The following is a 20,896-nucleotide window of genomic DNA, read 5'->3' on the forward strand; positions in this document are numbered from 1 at the left end:
GGGGCTCTGGGAAGATACACGAGCCAGCTGTGGTGGTTGCCCACAAAAAGGGTCTCAGTCTGGAAGCGAAGCCGCAGGAAGGGAAGGGAAAAAAGGCACAGGAGAGCATGAGGGGCTGTAGAAGAGACAGTCCTGAGATGGCTTGCTGGCAAGAAAGTTAAAAGTAGGAGGCAGATAGTCCAGTTGGAGAAAGAGGAATAAATAGAAGGAGCCTCTTTATCGGAATGATCACACCCGTCACAGGAGGATCAGGTTTTGCTGGAGAAGTTAACAGCACTCAGTTCCAGGGTTGGGAGGAGAGTGGCCGGAGTGTGCGCCAAGAGGTTGGGTTTCAGTATAAGATCAGCTGCTTCCAGCCTTCTCGCTCTCTGCCTTGTTTCTTCAAAAATCGACTCCACTCCGCACTCAGCAAACTGTTTGCTGAGAACAACATTCGGACAGCCTGGTACACAGGCTCACAGCATCCTTCTCCCTGTGTCTGGTGTGCTCGACTGGCTCTTTGGGAGGGCAATCTGTGAGTCAAGAATTATAAGCCCTTTCAGCGGCAGAAAGAGCTGCAGCAACGGCAATTAGAAGGATGCTGGCTCCCAGCCCGGTTTGCTAAGTGTTGGGGGTGGAGTGCATTTCGTGCTCAAGCGTAACCGCACATGCCCAAAACAAACATCTGTTTCTACAATCAGCAGGGGTCACTGAAAGGCTTCTTGCAGGTTTGCATTACTGAGCCTAGGACTTTTCCCTCAGACACATCTGTGGGTTTTGGAACTACAAGGCCGAATTTGCCGAATACAATGGAAAATACCAGATCTTCCACACCTAAGTCCTCTACAGAATAACCATGCTTAGCATTATATACTACTTCCTGAGCATGCAGAGTGCTCTGCATAATTCTAACCAGTAATCCTTCATGCAGCCAACCTGAAAGATAGGTTGCAATTATAATTAACCCCATATTGGAGATTTGGGGTGGAGGGGGAAAGGGTGGCCATGAGAATAGTGGCTGCCCTGAAGCCAAAATTCATGGCTGAGGTGAAATTGGCCTCAGGAACTTTCTCGTAGCGTTTAGCTGAAGTGCCAGACTCATCCTATTTGTGGGAAGTAAAGGAGATGGGGAATGTTTCAAGGTAAGATCCACTCATTAGTCACTGGCCATCAATTCCTCATCCCCTTGATGTTCCACCATGATGTCCTGTTGCACAGGGGAAGCGTTCTGGGGAAAACATTTGATGGCTCTTCTTCCCAGAAACCCCCACAGCTCAATGGTACATCATGGTATAGCATGTCAAGAGGCTTCTGGGGGAAAAGACTGTGGCTGTCAGAAGGACCACTGACTGCTTCAGCTGTTACTGCCATGCGGTGGCTGTGAAATAAGGCATAAGGATGTGAGCAGAAGGATGTGAACCCTTGAAATTGTCGCCAAGTTGCTCAAAAAGTTTTCATTGGAGAACTTTTGGCCTACTCTTACATTTCGGCTCTCAAGAAATCTAGATCATTGTGGCTGGGACAGCAGGAGCAAACAAGGTATGTGACTTAAGATACAGATAATGTATGGTGCAGGAGAAAACAAACCTCTTCCTTACAGTAATATTCATTCCCTGCTTTAAACTCCCCCTCCCCACATAGTTCAAGTCATTTTCGTATGTGTGAGATTTGTTTTCAAAACTAAGGAGGAAAGGGAAATTCCAAAAACTTGAAATTTTCACTCTAGGTTACCCCAGAGAATTTTTAAAAATGCATTTATTTACTTAGTACCACAATAGCTATTTCCCTCTGGGGACTGTACAACAAAATACTAAAGCAAAATATAAAAATTATATGAATTCTGTAATGGAAAGAAGCAATGCTAAGTAAAGTAGGTGTGCATCATGAGATGAGGTTTGTCTCCTTTTCCAGGCTACAAGCATGGGCAACCGTAAGAAGCAAAATACAAGTACTGGGTATGGATGGTGTTTACTCTCCTGGAGTATTATCTGCAGCACTGAAACACAGCTCTGCTCTCCTTTTGGCCCATGCTGTTAATAATAAATTATCTATTTCACTGCTGCTAAAATTCCTGGAAGCCATTAGAGAATGACAACATAACAGACAAGGGGGGGGGGGGAGAGTAGTGGAGAGAGTTTAAGTGCTAATAAAAACTCAAGTCTGCCTTCATTAGTTCTGGTGGGGATGGACAACAACAGCCGCAATAAACAAAACCAAAACAAATCAGTCTCCTAAAAGACCAGGGTTTTAAACAATACAGACAGTCTGCTCTTGAACTCCACCACCAAAGAACATTCAGACTGGAAAATCAAAGATGGGTGTGACATTGGAAGATTCACTCCTGCACTACAAGCAACCCTGCAAAAGGGAAATGGAAGCTGGCGAAAGAGCAGGAACAAACATGTAGGCTTTTTCCTATCCAGAAAAACTGGGCATAAGCAGGGCTGAGCCAACACAGTTTGGAAAACAAAATATCTAACAGCAATTCACTGGAAATAGAAACTATTTGTCCCCAAAGGGCTCTGTACTGACACTCAAGTCCCTAGCGGGCTTCAGCTACACCTGCTGAGTACAAGCTTGTTTGTTTGGTATCTCTTATTAAACATACTATTCATCCTACAAGCACCCTTGATTTCAGTTTCTCCTTTTCCTACTTGTGATACACTAGAATTTAGGACTTATCTATTTGCTTAATCACATGGAAAAAATATCAAAGGGCAGAGGGCCATAGTTTCTAGCAAAACAAGTCCTGCTTTTGAAAAAAATTAATAAAAATTCTGCATGGATATAAACCATATTTTGCACCGAAAGCCAAATTCCTCTGTTTCTATACATTATGCAAACCTGCATAACTTCTCTTGTTTTGAGTGTGAATGAATGAACATTCATTATTAAGCCTGAACAGCCAGCATACAACTCTTGTATACAACACCTAATTTGCCGCAGCAGGTGCTGTCACTTACTCTTTGCGCTGATCGGCCAAGTTGCTGCCTCGGGTCAGTGCAAACATGTCAAACTCTTCCTCCAGCTTGCCAGAATTGTTGAGGGACTGCAGTCCTGCACTGACGCTGCCGGAACCCAGATCTGAAAGGTGTAAAAAGTCAAGAGCAAGGTAACATCTAACACACGTTCAGATCAGCAAAGCATAATACTAAGATACCTGTCTGAAAATAGGATCACAGGAGGTTTCATTTCTTTTTGCCGGTAAGGATAATTTTATGAAGGGTTGCATGCACCACGCCTCCTCTGTAAACTACCTCTCCCCTCCCTCCAACCCACTCATCCTAAGTGCTGCTATCAGGATAAGTTATGAACATCTGCATACATTTGCTGGCTTGGCACGATTGATTCTGCTACCTTATATTAAATTAATTCTGAAGTTTTTAAAGCAAGGACTGAGAGAACATAAAGAAGAAAAGATACAGCAGCTAGAAGACAGGTGAGCTAGTGGCTCCCAGAATCATGGGGTTGGGGTAGTGGGCAGACAAGGAAACCACACAGCAGAAGGGACACAAGTAAGTTACTCACTCATTTCTGCAAGCTGAGATGAGAGCGTGGAGGCGGCTTCTGGTTTTTTTTCTACTGCATTAGGTCCCACATCAATCAAATTGCTTGCATTTTCTGCATTGTTTAGCTGCTTAAAAGAGACAGAAAATTTGCTTCACTATTTTGAAACTGTTCTCACAGCATTTCTAACCAATCATCATCATCATTTATTACTTATATCCCACCCATCTGGCCAGGCTTCCCTAGCGTGGTTCTGCTTTGGGAGGCCACAAGTTTTGAATAATTGAGGAAATCTAAAACACCATTCATCACCCAAAAAAGTCTGAGAAATTTGGAAATAATGGAATCAGCCCCACCAAGAATAAGACAAAATATCTGAATCCGCCACACTGAGGACTGTGCCCCTTGGTTCTAATGTGCTACTATCTTACCCTTCTAAGAAACATGAATAATAATAATAATAGTATTTTTTAATTTATACCCCAGCCACTCTGGGCGGCTTTCAACAGATCATTAAAAACCTTGTTAGCATGCATTAAAAGGAAGGAACACTCATTCACCTTAGCAGGCTGGCCAGATCGGAGCCGTTCGAACCTATGAGAAAGAGAGAGGTGAGCAGATGAGCTCAGGTGGAAGGTTTACACAAGCTGTTTTGCTTGCAAGGGGGTGTGGGCAGGGGAACGAGCAGGGGAGGGGCATGGGAATACCGTTCGTGGCGCAGGAAAATGTTGTTGAGGTTGTCATTGACAATGAGCAGCTCCTCTGTTAGCTGTTCATTGAGGATGCGGGGGATCAGCTCCAGCACGCGCTGCTGCATCGCTTTACATGTCCGGTTCAGCTCCTACCCATGGCAAGAGAATGTACATTGTGAAAACTGAACCAAACAGCCTAGGTTAACAAGTGGCAGCTAGTAACTAGCCCGGGCTAAAAATCCGTTCCTACTACTCGAGTCACTGCCGTGATGGGTTATTTTTGTTGGCATAGGCTAAGCCCACCTCAGCACTTGCTGACCCGAACCAAATTAAGTCCTAACTCACAGCAGCAGAGGCAAAGTTGTGTTGCAGCCGCTTCCTACCTGGAGCAGGTCAAGGTCGGAGGTTTCAGCTTGTCCTGGCACAAGCTCCGTGAGCATCTCAGACATCACTTTCACATTCCCATTCACCACTTCCAACTCGCTGCGGAGTTTCCCAATCTGAAAGCACAAATACACCCATTAAGTCCAGCTGGGCTTTCCACTCTTAGAGAAGGACGCAGGAAATTACCTTGTATTATCAGACTATTGATTGACCTAGCCCAGTATGATCTGATCTCTCCAAAGACAGGCTTTCCCCCATCCTGCTGCCTGTGATGTATATCTGTGTATACATATATGTGTGTGTTTGTGTTTGTGTGTGAGTGTATTAGGACCTGGCCATACCCTTGCTAAACAAATGAGACCTCTGACACTGCTCCTTCAGGCACATTTTCATTACTGTTGTAACTGTGGAACTTGCAACCATGGAAGAACCAGGGTTCCTTTTAATGAAATAGTCTCTTCTCCATATGAGGAATCGAATAACTTGTGGAACACTGGGGGGGGGGACCCCCAAGCTGGATGTATTGCAATAATATCACTACACTGTAGAGATGTAAAGGCCTAGAAAAAAACCCGGAAAATTGGAAAAGTGTGTGGAATATTCAAACTATATCAAACTGTTTTTTTTTTTCAATTTTCCTGAAAAAAACGGCTTTGGGGAAAAACAGGTGTCCCCCCCCCCCAGGCCTTCCCATCTCTACTACGCTGAAGTTGAACCTACCTGCTCTGGTGTCGGTGTGATGGGGGCGTCCGTGGCGGCCCCTGGAGAGACAGGGAGAGACACAGGATGCAGAATAGACTCTATTGCTTGAGGGGAGTCTGCTGCTGGTGAATTCACTCCGGTAGGGGAGCCTGAGGTATATACAGTCTAGAGAGGAATCCGTAAAATAAAAGAGAAAGTGGTTCAGTAACAGCTGAAAAAAGGCAAAGGATATTTCCCCCCCTCCCTACTCTATTAATTCACCCAGCAATGTTCTACGGTGTTTTCTGCTCTCTTTGGTGTTCCCCTGAGTAATTTGTTTATTAATTACATTTATATGCCACCTTTATCTTCCAAGGAGCTCAAGGGAGTGTACATGGTTCTCCTCCCCATTTCATTCATACAACAACCCTGTGAGGTGGGTTAGGCCAAGAGATGGTGACTGGCCCAGTGAGCTTCAGGGCTGAGTGGGGATTCAAACCCTGCTCTCCCAGGTCCTAGTCCAACACTCTAACCATTACGCCACACTGGCTCTCCAGTAATGAGCTGGACATGAAGCCCGCCAACCTCCTTACATTCTCTGGGCTGACCAGAGAATGGATTCCAAAACAGACTGCCCTCAATGAAATGCACCCCAGCCACAGGTCCCAATGAGCTGACAGAAACTAGGTTTTTGTCTCCATATGTGCAGTGAGGACTCTACTAAGCTTCAATGTACTGCTTGCTTTTTAAAACTGAAGAGACTGAATTAGGTCCTGTACTAATGGAGAAACAGCTGAAAATATACTAGGGTCAAACCTTTCAGGCCAGCTTTTCTTCACCATTGTAAAGTAGGAAACCACTTCAGACAAATACAAATGTTTCCAATAATCCAAATGTTGCTATATCTTATAAAATAGCGAAGAAACCTATCAGCATTCTATCTGAAAGCAACAGCAGTGCATACATTATTGCTGAAAATGCTGGGAACATTTGTAATTTTTACTCTTTATCTTGAACACAGAATCTGGACTCTCAGTTTATTCCCCCTTTGCAAATGCCTTTCCCTCTGGTTCTTCACTCTTCACATTAGACCAGCTTTGTGTTCAAGCCCTTCCCTCGTCGCCATAGACAAGAAGCAACAGCATGCAGGAGAGTGCTTGGGATTCCATGTAGGCTTGTGAACTGGATGGCGGAGAAGGGGGAGCAGTAGCTCATTGCATCTCTCCCCCAAACATAAAAACTAAGTGGGCTGCCAAAGGTGAAAGAGAATCTCATCTCCCTCCTCTGTCCCTAGAACAGAACTGCAGCAGGCTGGTGCAAGAGGAATGGAGCTCTCTGCCTCTCTTCTGCCAGTCCCTAGCAAACTAGTAAATATGCTTGCAGGCTAGCAACTTTTGTGGGGTTATTTGCAAGGCTGCATTATACTCTTCCAGGAGCTACGGGCTTAAAAAGACCCTCATGATGAAAGAAAACCTTACCCTTTGTGGTGTATGGATGGGTGAGAGCATATCCAGATCAGTCATGGGAAACTCCAAGCCTTTCCTCCTCAGGTCCTCATAAACAGCCACAACTCCTGTCAGGTCTGGTGTACTACGGAATGCATCTGCCCAGGACTGCAGAGACAGAAAACAGGTACCGCCTCACAGTCTCATAATCTGTCTTCCCTTTCTTAAATTCTCATGGGGGAGAAGAGCAGGGTGTGTTATTGCTAAGAATCTGTAAGAGCACAGAAAAATTGCATAATGTGGTATTGGGAGCAGGATTCAAGTTTCCTGAAAATCTCTCCTTTGTTTATTTATTTAGCTTCTAGGCCTTATGGCTTCAAATATAGGTATTAAAAAATGTGTCAACTATGTCAGCTGAAACCTCAGCAGTGGCTGAATAATATGTTTGGTAGCTGAAAGCAGGCTTCAGTGCCCTGTCTGCCTTCTTCTTCCTACCTTCCTTCCTCCGACACCGGGATACATTATGCAAAACAGCATATGCTGAAGAACAAATTATGCAAATGAGATATATTATGCAAATTGAATATATCTATATGTGTGTGTGTGTTGCAGAATTCAGCTTTTCTTGACTGAGGATTTGGATTGTAAAGAGTGTAACTATTTACTTTTTAAGAAACGGAATACACCCAGACCTGAAAAAAAACCTGGGTGTGTGCCTCAGCCCAGGTTCAGACTCAAAATAACTATGTATATTGTGGGGGTCACGTTTTAATTCGGTGTCACTGTTCGTGTGCAGCATGGTAGGCATCCCCTGAAGGGCAGAAACAGTGCTAGAGAGATTAATGCACAAAGCAGCACCTTGCCATACTTACATTTGAACTTCCTTCCTTTGCTCCCTTCTGTTTAATTTGCTGGGAGTTATTTGCCCGCGAAGGAAGGCAACTCATCTCATGCACTCACCTGTATGAGGGTCAGCACCTTGTCGTGTACAATGGCCGGAGGATTGTTTTTGGGAAGAATGGTTCGCACCAGCACACCTTCTACAAAATCCTGGCTAGCGACCAGCGTGTGGAAGCGGTGGCCACAGTTTTTGACACATGTTTCAAGGACCTGTAGAACCAAATAAGATGTCAGTGAAGGGGTTTTAGGTCCTCCTTCCCATGCAATCCCAACTGGAAATATCAATCCCAACTGGAAATTCCAGTTCCAAATGGCAGGCAGGCATAAGGATACGTTTTGGTACCCAGGGTATTTCCACTTGCTTTTGACTAAATCAAACACGCACAACATATTTTTGTAGTCTTTTGGTGCTTTCCCACTACTTAATCAAAGATTTAACATCCCCGCTCAAAGGTTATACCTTTTTTTGGATATACCTTCAGACTATCTCTGTCATTGATTTAGCTACTGAAGTAAACGGAATCAAATGATTATAATGGCATCCTGCCCTATAACTCCCCCTGCAATAGATGGCAAGAAGCAAATGCAGAAGACTCTTGTGCTTATTGAGAAAGGAGCATCATACTCACTGTCAAAGCCAGCATCACCTCATGGAAGTTCTTATTCCCTACAATCCTTTTCTTTATGGCTCGGAAAGCATCTTTGGGGCTAAGAACAGAAGAAACAAGATTACAAAAGAACTAGCATTGGAACAGAGACAAAATATGCAGCTGGAATTTGCCAGGCCATAAGGTTTCATCAGTTTTGTTCCTTAGCCGCTACTGTTAAGAACCCAAATCAACCAGCCAATTGAGTCTGCCAAGCTAGCCGTTCCCACAATGTCAGTATCTTACCCCCAAAGTGTATTTGCTTGAATCAGAGGCAGAAATGCAGATATCAACAGGAACAAGAATTGCAAAGAATGCAAAGAGCAAGCTACAGATAGGTACATAAATTTAATAAAGAATAAGTAACAAAAAGATGTGCAAGGAAAAGTGTTATTTATGAAACATGTCCAGGTAAAGTCCTATATTGTTGTCTCCTTTGGAATGAAATGAAAGAGTCATATATAGCATGCCAGTAAGGGACAGCTGTTGGGCAAAATCAGAGAAGAACATAAACAGCCCACCTACTGAAGAATATCCTGTTTCAAAGAGCACATTCATTCTGCAAGCTTGGGATCCATTCCACCAGTAGCTTTACAGGAGTAATAGTGAACATGCTATCTGTTGTCATGTTACGGAAGATGAAGAATTCAGAAGCAAGACATACAAACCAAACCACCGTTATTTATTTCGGCATGTCTTGCTTTCTTGACATTTCACAAGCTTTCTGGATGAAACCCAAAACTTTAGCAACACCTAACAAACTTTTCAACACAAGGCAAGAAGCTTATCTTTGCATTACTGTGTTGTGGGGTGAGAAGGTGGAACGAGATTCATTGCAGTATAGAGAAAGAGAAGCAGAAGACAAATGTAACCATGCTAGGAGGCAGTGGATTTTGAGAGCAGTTAATGATGGTTGGGGGCTATCCAGTGGTAATCAAAGCCCAACTGTTGTGCTGTTGCCTGGTAGCGATGCCAGAGGACTCACAAATGTGGGGAAAGGCTGGACCAGCAGATGACAGCTTGCTGAGGGTCCCCTCAAACCTGGAGTTAGCCATGAATAGGATTACTAGCCTTCTTGGTAGTGGCGCCCGCCCTGTGGGACAACCTCCCATCAGATGTCAAGGAAATAAACAACTATCTGACTTTTAGAAGACATCTGAAGGCAGCTCTGTTTAGGGAAGTTTTTAATGTTTGATGTTTTATTCTGTTTTTAATATTCTGTTGGGAACTGCCCAGAGTGGCTGAGAAAAAACAAATTATTATTATTATTATTCACATCACCAATGACACTTAGCATATTAAAAAGGCTTCACAATGTTTACCCCGCTAACAAAAATTACACCAATGAGCCTTGCATCTCCTGAAAACAAATAAATAATTAAATAAAGGCAAACAACTGCCCATGGATTAGACCACACCATCAGGTGCACATCTTTTACTCTTACAACAAATTCAGATAGGGAGCTCCTGAGTAGCCTCAGGTAGGTCCCAAGCCCAAAGCTAAGCTAGGATGCAAATCCATTTTTTTCCAATGTCCAAGTAAAAAACGGAACCCACTAGAACAGACCCAATGAGCCATGATGGTGTTGTATGAAAAACAAAATTGTGTGTCTCTCTCTGTGTGTGTGTGATGCAGTCATGCTGAGCTCATGATGGGACAAAGGCCTAGGGTTGGAATAGACACAGGGGCTGCAAGGAAGGCGCGAGGAGATACAGCTGACAGGACAACACAGCCTGAAGCCATACCACATTGCAATAACGAAAAGAACAAGAAGGCTTCCTTTATTTTCTGTGGGGGGAGATATCTGCAGCCACGTAAGCACTAAGCTGCATTCCAGAGAGGCACCACTCCTATTGCATGTTGTTCTTGCCCTTCCTGAGGTCGCCAGCGAGCCCACTGAGAGTTATTTATAGTGTTCAGCATGGATGGGTTTGGCATTCCTCAGATTTCTGGATGCCTCAAAGCTGGGTTGTTCAGGGTATATGTATGAGAGAAGAAGAAAGGATTGGATTGGAAACTTCACACTTCCTCTCTGCTATTACTGTACTATCTGTATACCTGAGAGAACCTCAGTTGGAACTGAATAATGTCAGAGCACTGAATGGGCCAGCTGAGATTTTTCCTGTCTCCGTAGTCACCAGCCTGGAGAGTATTAGACTCCCAGTGAGGGAAAAGAAGGCAGAGACAGAGAAAGAGAGAGAAACTGAGAAGGGAAAGGACGGCAATAAAGAAGGAACCCATCAAGCAGTAAGCTGTCCTTGTGAGAAAAGGAAAAGAACAAAAAAAAAAAGGAAATGCCAGTGAAAGAATGCAAGACAGAGTTTAATACTATGTGAAAAAATTACGGGAAAGGGCTAATGGCATATCTGGCAGCTGGTGGTACCAAAGGCGGCTTCAAGCAGAATGTTGCTCTGGCAGCATTCTCTTCTGAAGGTGTCAAGGGACTTGGGCTTTTAAGACTAATGACTTACATTGCCAACCCCTACTCAAGAGATTTTTTCCTGAACACTTTTTCCACTCATACACATTAGCGTAGTAGACTGACGCAAGTCTGTCAGTGAGCATGTGGATAAGGCCACTTGTCTTGTAAGCAGCACTGGCTTCCTTACCCTTCTTCTGTCTCATTAATGATATCACAGATCTCCATGTTGAGGGCCCAGTTTTCGTTCTGTAGGGAGCCATCAGTAGCTTTCTCTGGAGGAGGAAGAAAACAGACAACATCCCTAGATCTGCCTTTGAAGTATAGAATCATAGTTGGAAGGGGCCTTGAGGGTCATCTAGTCCAACCCCCTGCAATGGAGGAAACCTTTGCCCAATGTGGGGCTTGAACCCACAACACAGAGATTAAGAGTCTCTCTTTTTAAATTTTTATCTATCATTTTCAATTTCATAATTTAAACAATAACAATAATCCAAAAGTAAAACACACAATTTTTTTTTACTTCCCTTCCCCAATCCATAGTTCATTTTATTATTTCCTTTTCCACTACATATTCTATTTCCCCCCAATATCTTCTTTTTCACCGTTTTTTATCCCACTAATTCTTACTGCTGAATGTACTCTATCACTACTAACTTTTTAATATGTTTACAATAATTGCCAAAACAATCTATAAAACATTCATCTTTAAATACTTTTTCATCCTGATCTCTTATTCTGTTCGTTAATCTTGCCATTTCTCTATATTAATTTCGTCTGCCATTCTTCCTTTGTTGGTATCGTATCACCTTTCCACTTCTGAGCACATGTCATTTGTGCTGCTGTTGCATACATAACAAGAGATTTCTGGTCTTTAAATACACTTACATCTATTATACCAAAAAGAAAAGCTTCTGAGTTTTTAACAAATTATCTTTTAAAGCATTTTTTTCAGCTCATTGTAACGAGATTAAAAGTCTCAGGCTTTATGAATGGCAGCTGCAGCACAACTGAAAGTGGAAGAAAGGAAGAGACAAGATTCCAAATATACACCCCCTGCCCAATAATCTTTTCCCACAACAGACCTAGAAATAGCCTCCATATGGTCAGAAGCACTGTCAGTCTGTGAGGTCACCATCACATCAGTAGCCTGTGCTGGCCACCACGAGCCACTCAGCTGCCATGTACCTGGTGGCAAACCCAGGGTGGCAAACCCAGCAGCTGCTAAACCTTTGCATCACAACACTACAGGCAATGGGTCCCCATCCCTCATGTCGCCAGATCCTGGTACAGTAGCCTATAAACAACTGCCTCCTGAGCCACTGCTGTTCCCAGGTCTCCACCTAGCGACAGCTTCTGACTGTAACCAGCCAACACCTGAGCCCTATTCCAGCTTTCTCTTCATGCCGCTGGCTTCAGGCCACTCGCCCTCTGGCAGTGCAAGGATTCTCCTTGCAGTACAGCATCAAAGACACGGGAGGGAAGACAGTGACTTCCTTGTTCTTCTCTTGTGTTGCAAGGAGAATTGCAATGGGGCGCTGAAGTGAAGCAATAGACAGCTATCATGGCCAGAAGCTAGGAGCAGAATCTCCATGCTGCAAGGCCAGAGAGTAGGGCAAACAACACGGGGGAAACAAAGCAGCCTGTTTGTAAACTTCCAGAAATATCTACAGTGACTTTTGTCTTCTGGGTTTCTGGGAGTTTTCCTGTTGTTATTCTGTCTCTCACAGCTACAATAAGCCTACCATTAAAATTATGGACTGGTCATTACTTCGTCAGAGGGCAAACGGGCAAACTTAGCAGAGGATCAAATACTCCCCCCCTCACTGTAGATTCTTTCACATTCTTAGATTCCCAAAGAGGCCCCATAAATCAAGTCAAATCAGGAGTAAATACGTGTGAATGTATAAGGAGGAGGGAAAATCAAGTTTCTTATTTCCATATGGATCTTGTCCTATGGGAGCCTTCTCATGAGAGGATAGCGGTTCGCCTTAATCAGCAAATTCTGGGATACTCATTACAAGGCAAATTGTTACATAGTATTTTCATTATACAGTGGTACCTCGGGTTAAGTACTTCACTCGTTTCGGAGGTCCGTACTTAACCTGAAACTGTTCTTAACCTGAAGCACCACTTTAGCTAATGGAGCCTCCTGCTGCTGCCGCACCGCTGGAGCACGATTTCTGTTCTCATCCTGAAGCAAAGTTCTTAACCTGAAGCACTATTTCTGGGTTAGCGGAGTCTGTAACCTGAAGCGTATGTAACCTGAAGCGTATGTAACCCGAGGTACCACTGTATTTTTACTGGGGGGTGGGATGGGGAAGAGACACACCAAAATGTCATGGATTAACTCTGGTCGTAGAAAAATGGAGAAGCTGTTTAACTTCTTAGCAACCAAATGAGTGGGATGGGTAACAGAATGCAATGAGGGCAAACACAGTCTTCGTCTGATGGTGTCTCTTTCTGTCGGTGTTACTCACAGCAGAATGTTGAACAGCAAGTTGTTATTACCAGCGTCTCCACCCTGTAATCAGCTCAGCCTTAACCCCTTGTTGTAAGTGGGCCCAGTAAGTCTAGGCAGAAGCCTGGACAGTGTACAAAGAGAAAATGGATACCAGCCTAGCAGCAGAGGCACATGAAAGTCTGCAAAATAATAGGCTGAAGGAAAGACGGAAACAGAGAACGACTCTATCTATTGTTCACAGCAGCATGTACCAGTGGCCAGTGGAGTAGTGGGACAACTAAGCATTGCACTTAGAAGTACAGGTTAGGATGGCCATCAATTGTACATGGAAGTGCTCCTTTGCCTTTGACAGGTAAAAGGTAAGCAGAACTTTCAACACTTGACTGCACTGAAAGTATCAGAATTAGCTTCCCTAGGAGAATTTCTGAAGCTCTGATGAAGGGGATGGAGAAGCAGACCTATCACTGCTGTCAAAGATGCCAATGAGATAAGGAGGGCTGAAGTAATCTGCATGGAAACGGCTTGGCAACAATAGTCCTTGAAGGGTGGTACAGTCATACCTTGGTTTTCGAATGGCTTAGTTTTCAAACGTTTTGGCTCTCGAACACCGCAAACCCGGACCTAGTGACTGTTCCGGTTTGTGAACTATTTTTGGAAGCTGAACGTCCAATGGGGCTTCCATGGTTTCTGATTGGTTGTAGGAGCTTCCTGCAGCCAATCAGAAGCCGTGCTTTTGGTTTACAAACATTTTCGAAGTCGAACACACTTCCAGAATGGATTCCTTCCAAGGTACGACTGTAAATGATGGGTGAAATATATAGCTGCTAAAGTCATCAGATCTTGACAATACACTGAAATTCTCTGGATCAGAAGCTACATTTTTAAAACAAAACAAAACCCAAAACACACGTGAGATAATTTTAATTCTATTTTCAGAGTATACCATACTCAAATTTCATTAGGTTATTAAAGTGGGGGATACCACTTTTGAATACCTCTCTGTGTAAAAAGACTCACTGATTGAGCTGCTGAAAAGGGGGATACATTAATATTACTCTTCATTACATTTCCCTCTGCCTCAGTTCACTCTGCTAACCTCTACCCCAATGTGAAGAGATCTATTCAAGGTCCCAAAATATTTACTTTCCAGAAAGGAATGCAAACAAACTGCACATACTCCTCTAGCTGCTCAGGAAAGAGGCTTACTAATAAGAAGAAAAGTCCAAAGGAGCAGAATTCAGCCAAACAACTAGATGACTATTAATCCACCAATTTAGAATCCAGTTTTATTATGGCCAACAGCAACAGCTTTGGAAGTTGAAACAATTCCTTGTATTTTGACGCATGTAAAGTACACACAGAAATCAGAGCAGAGACCAACACCAGCCAGTACATGGTGAGACAGGAGTGAGATTAGCAAATAAATCCAACGACAATGTGAGCAACAATACATAAGGAAGGCTGGGCATATGCTGCATATCCTAAGTAAAAAATAAACACAGAAAATCCAAACTGCTTTCAGAACTATGGCTGCACATTTTCGCCATGCACACCGATTGTCAGACAGATAGATATATAGAGATACAGATGTATTGCAGTATTTCGTCTATTTTAATGAAAGTAAATGTCCACGTGTTAAATTCTACACAACTTTCCATGATGTGTTTGCTGGTCAGCACAGAACACACACAGGCAAAGTTTTACAGCGGGTGGATAGCATTCAGTTCAGTGGGGTTTACTGCTAGGTTTATTGCAGGCCAAGAGCTTAACCATATTCTCACTAGGGACCATAGACTCATATTTTAGACTCAGCCGCATACCTGCAACACTGATATAATACTAGCATAGCTTGTAGGATTGTTGGAAGCGTTGCTGTGGTAACAACTGGGAAGCATACTGAATCCAATTTTTCAAAGTGTCCTGTAATATTTATAATTATTATGATGATTATTCAGTTCTGAAAGGAAGTAAATGTGATAGAACAGACATCTGTCTCTGAAGATATAGGCCTAGGACCTGCACCTATGTACCTAGACCAGAAGTATATGAAGGCCAGAATACCTTTGCCACTGAAGGTGTTAGGACATGCAAACTGGGGACAGGGCTCAGCTGCCGGCTTGGGTATAGGAAGGCCTCCATGAGATCTTTGGGAGAAAGAGGCTGTTCTTCTCCAACCTAGGGAAAGGTAAAGGGACCCCTGACCATTAAGTCCAGTTGCGGATGACTCTGGGGTTGCGGCACTCATCTTGCTTTACTGGCCGAGGGAGCCGGCGTTTGCCCGCAGACAGCTTCTGGGTCATGTGGCCAGCATGACTAAGCCGCTTCTGGCGAACCAGAGCAGCACACAGAAACGCTGTTTACCTTCCAGCCGGAGTGGTACCTATTTGTCTACTTGCACTTGACGTGCTTTCAAACTGCTAGGTTGGCAGGAGCAGGAACTGAACAACGGGAACTCGCCCCACCATAGGCATACAAACCGCCAACCTTCTGATTGGCAAGCCCTAGGCTCTGTGGTTTAGGCCACAGTGCCACCCACTTCCCTCTTCTCCTACCTAGCATAAGACAAAGGTGGGCATCTTGTAGATGTAGACCTACCACCCCACAAACCCCTTTAAATTAATTTAAAATAGCATAAAATAGTTGACTGAAGTAAATTAACCCAACAAAATAAAAAGTATATTATTATATTAAATTATTTTCCAGTAATTGATTATAAAGGAAAACAAATTTAAATCGCTATCAAACACACTTCTCTTCCAGACCCAAACAGAACATGCTGTTATTACTACTAATTCAGCTTATCATGTTTTATGGAAACTGTCAGTGCCATTTCCAGCAATTAACAATCCCTCTGACAGACCACAGGCATTCAAGGGGAAGTGGTTGTGGGTGAGTGTGGGTGGGTCCAATTCTGACACCTGACAATCTGAACTAGTTTTTCTAAACTGCCTGATAGGGAGTCTCCTGAAATACCTATATGCAAAACCCTTCAACGTTCACCTCAAACTGTATCATCTCATTGCTCCCATCCTTCATCTGAGTGAATGTGGGATTATCAGATGAAAAAAGAAAGGAGGGAGCATTACCACATGGGACCTCTGGAATGACCTTAAAAACAGAGAATGAGCTACACACCCACTCAAACACTATCTACAAAAGAAGTGGGCCAAAGGGGTGCTGACAGTGCTACAAACCTCTTCTGTCACTCTAACTGAGCACCTTTTTAGACGGGCGCTTCATACAGCTGGAATTTTAATCAGTTCCAGCTTCTTATTTGTAATAAATCCATGGGATGGATTTTGAGTTAGTGATTTTTTTTTTTTAAGGAGGGGAGGAAATCCTGGATTTTACCGCTTTGATGAAGATTTACATAAACACAAAGGCTATTCATTGGTCACATGAAGGATCTGGATGCTGGGCTCTGCTTCAAGAGCTGTAATTAGAACCATCCACACCTTCTGAAAACTAACCCAGGGCAACATGGCTTCTGCAGAGAAGGGTGTATCAGACAGCAGACACAGGAGCACAAATCTCACTGACAACAAACATGCCAAATTGTAGGTTAGCAAATGGAGCACTCCAAGCGTCTCTGGCTTACTTCAAAGTCAGTTCAGGAGGGTGTCAGTTTGCCTCCAGGGTGTGGCGACTGGCAATTTTGTCACACAACATTTAAGTGTTATGTTTTACAGGCTGGTCAGGTTATTTCAGATTTCAGGGGGCTCTGGTATGCTCTATAACTGAAGCATTTACTAGCTGTTTTCAAAATAAAGGCCAGGAAGGATGTATCAGTGAAAATTCTCAGTGCAACTATCAGATTAAGAATTTATTCTAAAGACAGGGTAGAACATCAAGGGCAACATTATATTGTTAACGCACAGCACTGGCTGCAAATTTTGCAGTTGTAAAACATGGATTTTAAAATCGGACTTTAACCCTAGCTATTCTCTGTGATATGGTTCAGTGCTGATTACATTGTTGTAAACAATACATGTGCCTCCCTTGAAAGAGGGCAAAGTTTTTAAGTTGGTTTTCAAACTATACAATAGGGATTTTAGAAATATTACCTAGAAAGAAATATTGCAGTATTTCATTCAGTTTCAAATCACGTTTACTCAAATGATTCATCAGGCACTACTTCACAATGATCCTAATTGGATAGATTTAGTCTTCATTCAGTATCTTATACATTGTTATGAGGAGATATTTTCTGAAGAAGGACATTCTCAGTTCAGTACATTACAGCCAAATCAGTGTGTGCCATGGGAATGAAATAAGTAACTACGAAGAGAACTGTCATTTTATGCTAGCTCTTCCTCATGTTTCAACTTCTGAATCATCCTTCATTATTCAGTCACAAACCCATGACCAATAACCATTTGAAGGGATTAAGTCTACACTGGACAGAAAATTCCCGATTTTAACCACGTAATATCTATATCATCATCTTAACTTTTATTTTAAAAATAAAAAATACAGTAATCTCCACCTACTGGATCCTGACTCACCAGTGGGTCTGATAATCTCCAGAATTTTCCCATGCACTATGGAAGCTTTAAGTGAACATAGCATTGTCAGAAGATGGATATGAATGACAGAACAGAGCATTTAATTTCTGCCAGCCTTTAGTGCATCCTTAACTAATGAAACCTGGAGAAAATATACAGGATTAGGCATCCCACTCCACTTCCCCCACTTTCTGGTGTGGGGTGCAGTGGCAGCCAAAATTGTGGCACCCCAAAGCTCTGTGCACAGTGCAACCAAACTGATCACACTCCCCTAAATCTGCCTCTGTGGTGTTCCTGTTTGTGTAGAGTTTACAAGGAATCCTGAGGGATTTATCTACCCTCAGCTTTATAATCACTTGTAGAACACCTCCTACAGATACCACTGGATTGCCTCAGAAATAAAAATTTCCCTGCCTTCCAACTCAGAGCCAGTATCAGCGATAGTCATCTGCTAAACATCCTAGCAGGCCCGCCACCAGGATCCACCACGGGCTCTTTTTTTGTGGCTAGACAACCCAAAGTGTCAGGCAGCTGGGTCTCACTGCTGTTTAAATTTCCCACAATGCCCCAGTCAACACTGCCAGCTACCCAGTGCTGCTCCTGCCATCCCAGCACATGGACCCATAGATGAAGGGCCACAACCTGTGCCTATCCCATCCATGTACACAGTGTCGGATTTACGTATAAGCTAAACAAGCTATAGCTTAAGGCCTCATTCTCTTGCCCCCCCAAAAAAATATAAAGGAAAAAAACCTGGATGTACATTTCCAAAATATAAGATAAAAAACAAATAAAATAAAACCTACATACAGCAACAGTGTTTCGTGTTGTGTATTACTTTGGTAAAATACATATTTGGTTATGGGCAAATGGCTTTAGATACCTATTAGGTCCATAAATTACCATACAGCATATATTCAACAAAAAAGTGACAATTTGTTGTTGACAAAGGACAACTGGACATATAAAGGGCCCCATCACCTTCAGTAGCTTAGGACCTCATCAAATAGCTTCAGTAGCTTAGGACCTAAATCCGGCCCTGCATGTACACATTTAGTGGTTCCCTGGAAAGAATATCAAGCCTGTTTCTCTGGAAAGGCGCTTCTCTCTGTGTCTCTCCTCAGAACAACCGTATATGACTAGCAACTTTTAGGATTGGCTTTTGAGATCTCTAGGTCCAGCTTGCCTGGAGTGCTGCAAGGAGGTGCAAACAGAAGGCCTGAAAGCAGCACCTGTCTAAAGTGGCCTGCCAACAAATGCCGTTGCGACACTCGCAGCTTCCTCCACGCCTCTACACAGAGCCATTAGGTTGGCAGCCGAGGAGGACAGCGGGACTTTCCCCTCAGCCAGGTACTTTACAACCTCTCCATATTGTCCTCAGGCAGCCCCCTGCCCCCGCCCCTCCCCTCGCTTTGGGAAGGTGGCCGGGGTGAGCAGCGAAGAGGCTTTGGCTCCAGGGGGCGTGGCGCCCACTCGGAGCGGGGCGCGGCCCCTTTAAATGAGAAAACTTTTTATCTAGTGCGCGAGACTCCTCCCGTCTCCCCCCCCTCACCACAAGCCCCGATTGGCTTAGGAGGGCAGCCCCGAGAGCCCACCTACTAGCTCGCTCCCCATTGGCTAGCACTCATTGCCGATCAACATAATCCCGTCTTTCCATTGGCCCAGGTACCCTGAACCCCGCCTATTCACCGTAAAGGTAACCCACCCCCGCCTGAGGTAAGAACCTCGACGGGAGGGGGGGGAAGGGAAGGGAAATAGGCGCAAACGCCACAGAAGCGACTTTGCGGAGTTGGTAAAAGGAGGGCCGCGGCGAGGTTCGGCGTTCTTACCGATGCGCTGCCCCACGGGAGAGCTGAAAGGGTTGCCCAGGAGAAACTCCATCGCCGCGGCCGCACAGCTCAGCAGAGATCAGCTGACATGGCCCGCGAGAGCGCGTCACGTGACCTCCTCGGGACCGAGAGAGGCGTGTCCGCGGACCTCCCTCCCACCCCCGCCCTCGTGACGTCAGCGCCCCGGCGCGTTCCAAGCTGAACTTCAAAGGCGATGTTGTTGGGGAGCTTTACGGAAGGGATGACTCAGCGCGCCAAGGGGAAGAGCCCGATCCCAAACATGCTCGCCGGGAGAGCAAGCCCTAATGAGTGTGGGACTTGCTTCTTGGCGAGCATGCTTGGGAGTAGAGGTTTTCAGCGGAGAGGTCGATTGGTTTATGACGGTGGCGGGTGACGTCACAGAGGATCGTTAACTGGGACACAAGCACGCCCACACTCTCTCCACCCTTCCCCTGTGGTCTAATATGTTCCTTAGGCAGTTGCTGCTTTTGAAATAGAAACGTGGCCAGTGCAGGTCTTTTGCAATCGTACCTGCGGGTTTCATGGATCGTTGTGGCGCCTGCCAAACGAAAATGTTTTTCCTCCGTTACCATCCAGACTAAAGAAGCACAGGAGCAAAAACCTCAGCAGCTGCTGGAACTGTAGCAAACTAGCTTGGAGCTAGTCTTGGATTAAGAACAGGATACAGATATGATTGGGAAAGATGATGGGCTTCATAGCCTGGTGCTTAGTTGGAGAGGCAGGTTTGTCTGTTAACACAGCAATTAAAAGCACACATAGAAATTTTAAACTGCTTCCAGCATTCTCGGTCACTAGAACTTCCTTTGGGAGTGTGTTTAAATCCTGCCTAACCACAAAAAAACTCACAAACAAAAGAATCACGCACAGGAATGTTCGCTTGAAGAGTAAATGGACAGTATTTCAACTTGGGCAGCATAGCAGGCACAAAGTCATTCAGAATCACAGAATTTGTAGAGTTGGAAAGGACCCTGAGGATCATTTAGTCCAACCTCCTGCAATGCTGGAATATGCAGCTGTCGCATACAGGGATCAAACCTGCAACTTTGGCATTATTTTAAAATATTTATATGCCACCTTTCTGAGCAGCACTCTTCCAGAGTAGTTTCAATATTAAATTTCAAAAATAGTATCAATGAAAATGTGTAACATAAAACAAAATAGTAGTTCCAGAGAACCAGCAATTCACGAAGAACAGGTTAGGAAAAAAGGTCTCCTAGCCAGTGTTGCTTATGTAAAGACACCTTCTGACACAGTCTTAAACCTTCTGACAAAGTCTTAAGAATTACACAGAAACCCAATTGCAATCAATGAGTTAACACAGTGACCATTACTGGTAGATCATACTGCTTGCTTTCAATCTAAAGAAAACTGGTGGAATGAGTGAAAGTAGAAAGATAGTTATGGACTATACTGAGGCATGTA

At 44.0% G+C, this 20,896-nt stretch overlaps 1 protein-coding gene across 4 annotated transcripts in view; it reads right to left on the bottom strand.

Moving 5' to 3' along the window:
* Positions 1–19,613, bottom strand: part of TOM1 (target of myb1 membrane trafficking protein) — a 30,867-nt gene extending 11,254 nt beyond the window's left edge. For 2 of the 4 annotated variants that reach the window (XM_081928320.1, XM_081928318.1), the window contains exons 1-11: positions 19,454–19,613; positions 10,846–10,930; positions 8,218–8,296; positions 7,649–7,798; positions 6,722–6,856; positions 5,283–5,429; positions 4,562–4,678; positions 4,194–4,327; positions 4,047–4,080; positions 3,508–3,616; positions 2,943–3,063 (exon numbers count right to left, since the gene is read on the bottom strand). In XM_081928320.1, the coding sequence (XP_081784446.1) occupies positions 2,943–3,063; positions 3,508–3,616; positions 4,047–4,080; positions 4,194–4,327; positions 4,562–4,678; positions 5,283–5,429; positions 6,722–6,856; positions 7,649–7,798; positions 8,218–8,296; positions 10,846–10,930; positions 19,454–19,505 (1,163 nt within the window). In that variant the 5' untranslated portion in view covers positions 19,506–19,613. Of the gene's footprint in view, positions 1–2,942; positions 3,064–3,507; positions 3,617–4,046; positions 4,081–4,193; positions 4,328–4,561; positions 4,679–5,282; positions 5,430–6,721; positions 6,857–7,648; positions 7,799–8,217; positions 8,297–10,845; positions 10,931–18,856; positions 19,023–19,453 lie in introns of those variants that run through there. The other 2 variants (XM_081928319.1, XM_081928321.1) reach the window with 2 other exon arrangements.
* Positions 19,614–20,896: the final 1,283 nt, after the last annotated feature.

Source organism: Podarcis melisellensis (genome assembly GCF_964234715.1).
Source record: "Podarcis melisellensis genome assembly, chromosome: 10".
In the NCBI taxonomy this organism is placed as follows: domain Eukaryota; kingdom Metazoa; phylum Chordata; class Lepidosauria; order Squamata; family Lacertidae; genus Podarcis; species Podarcis melisellensis.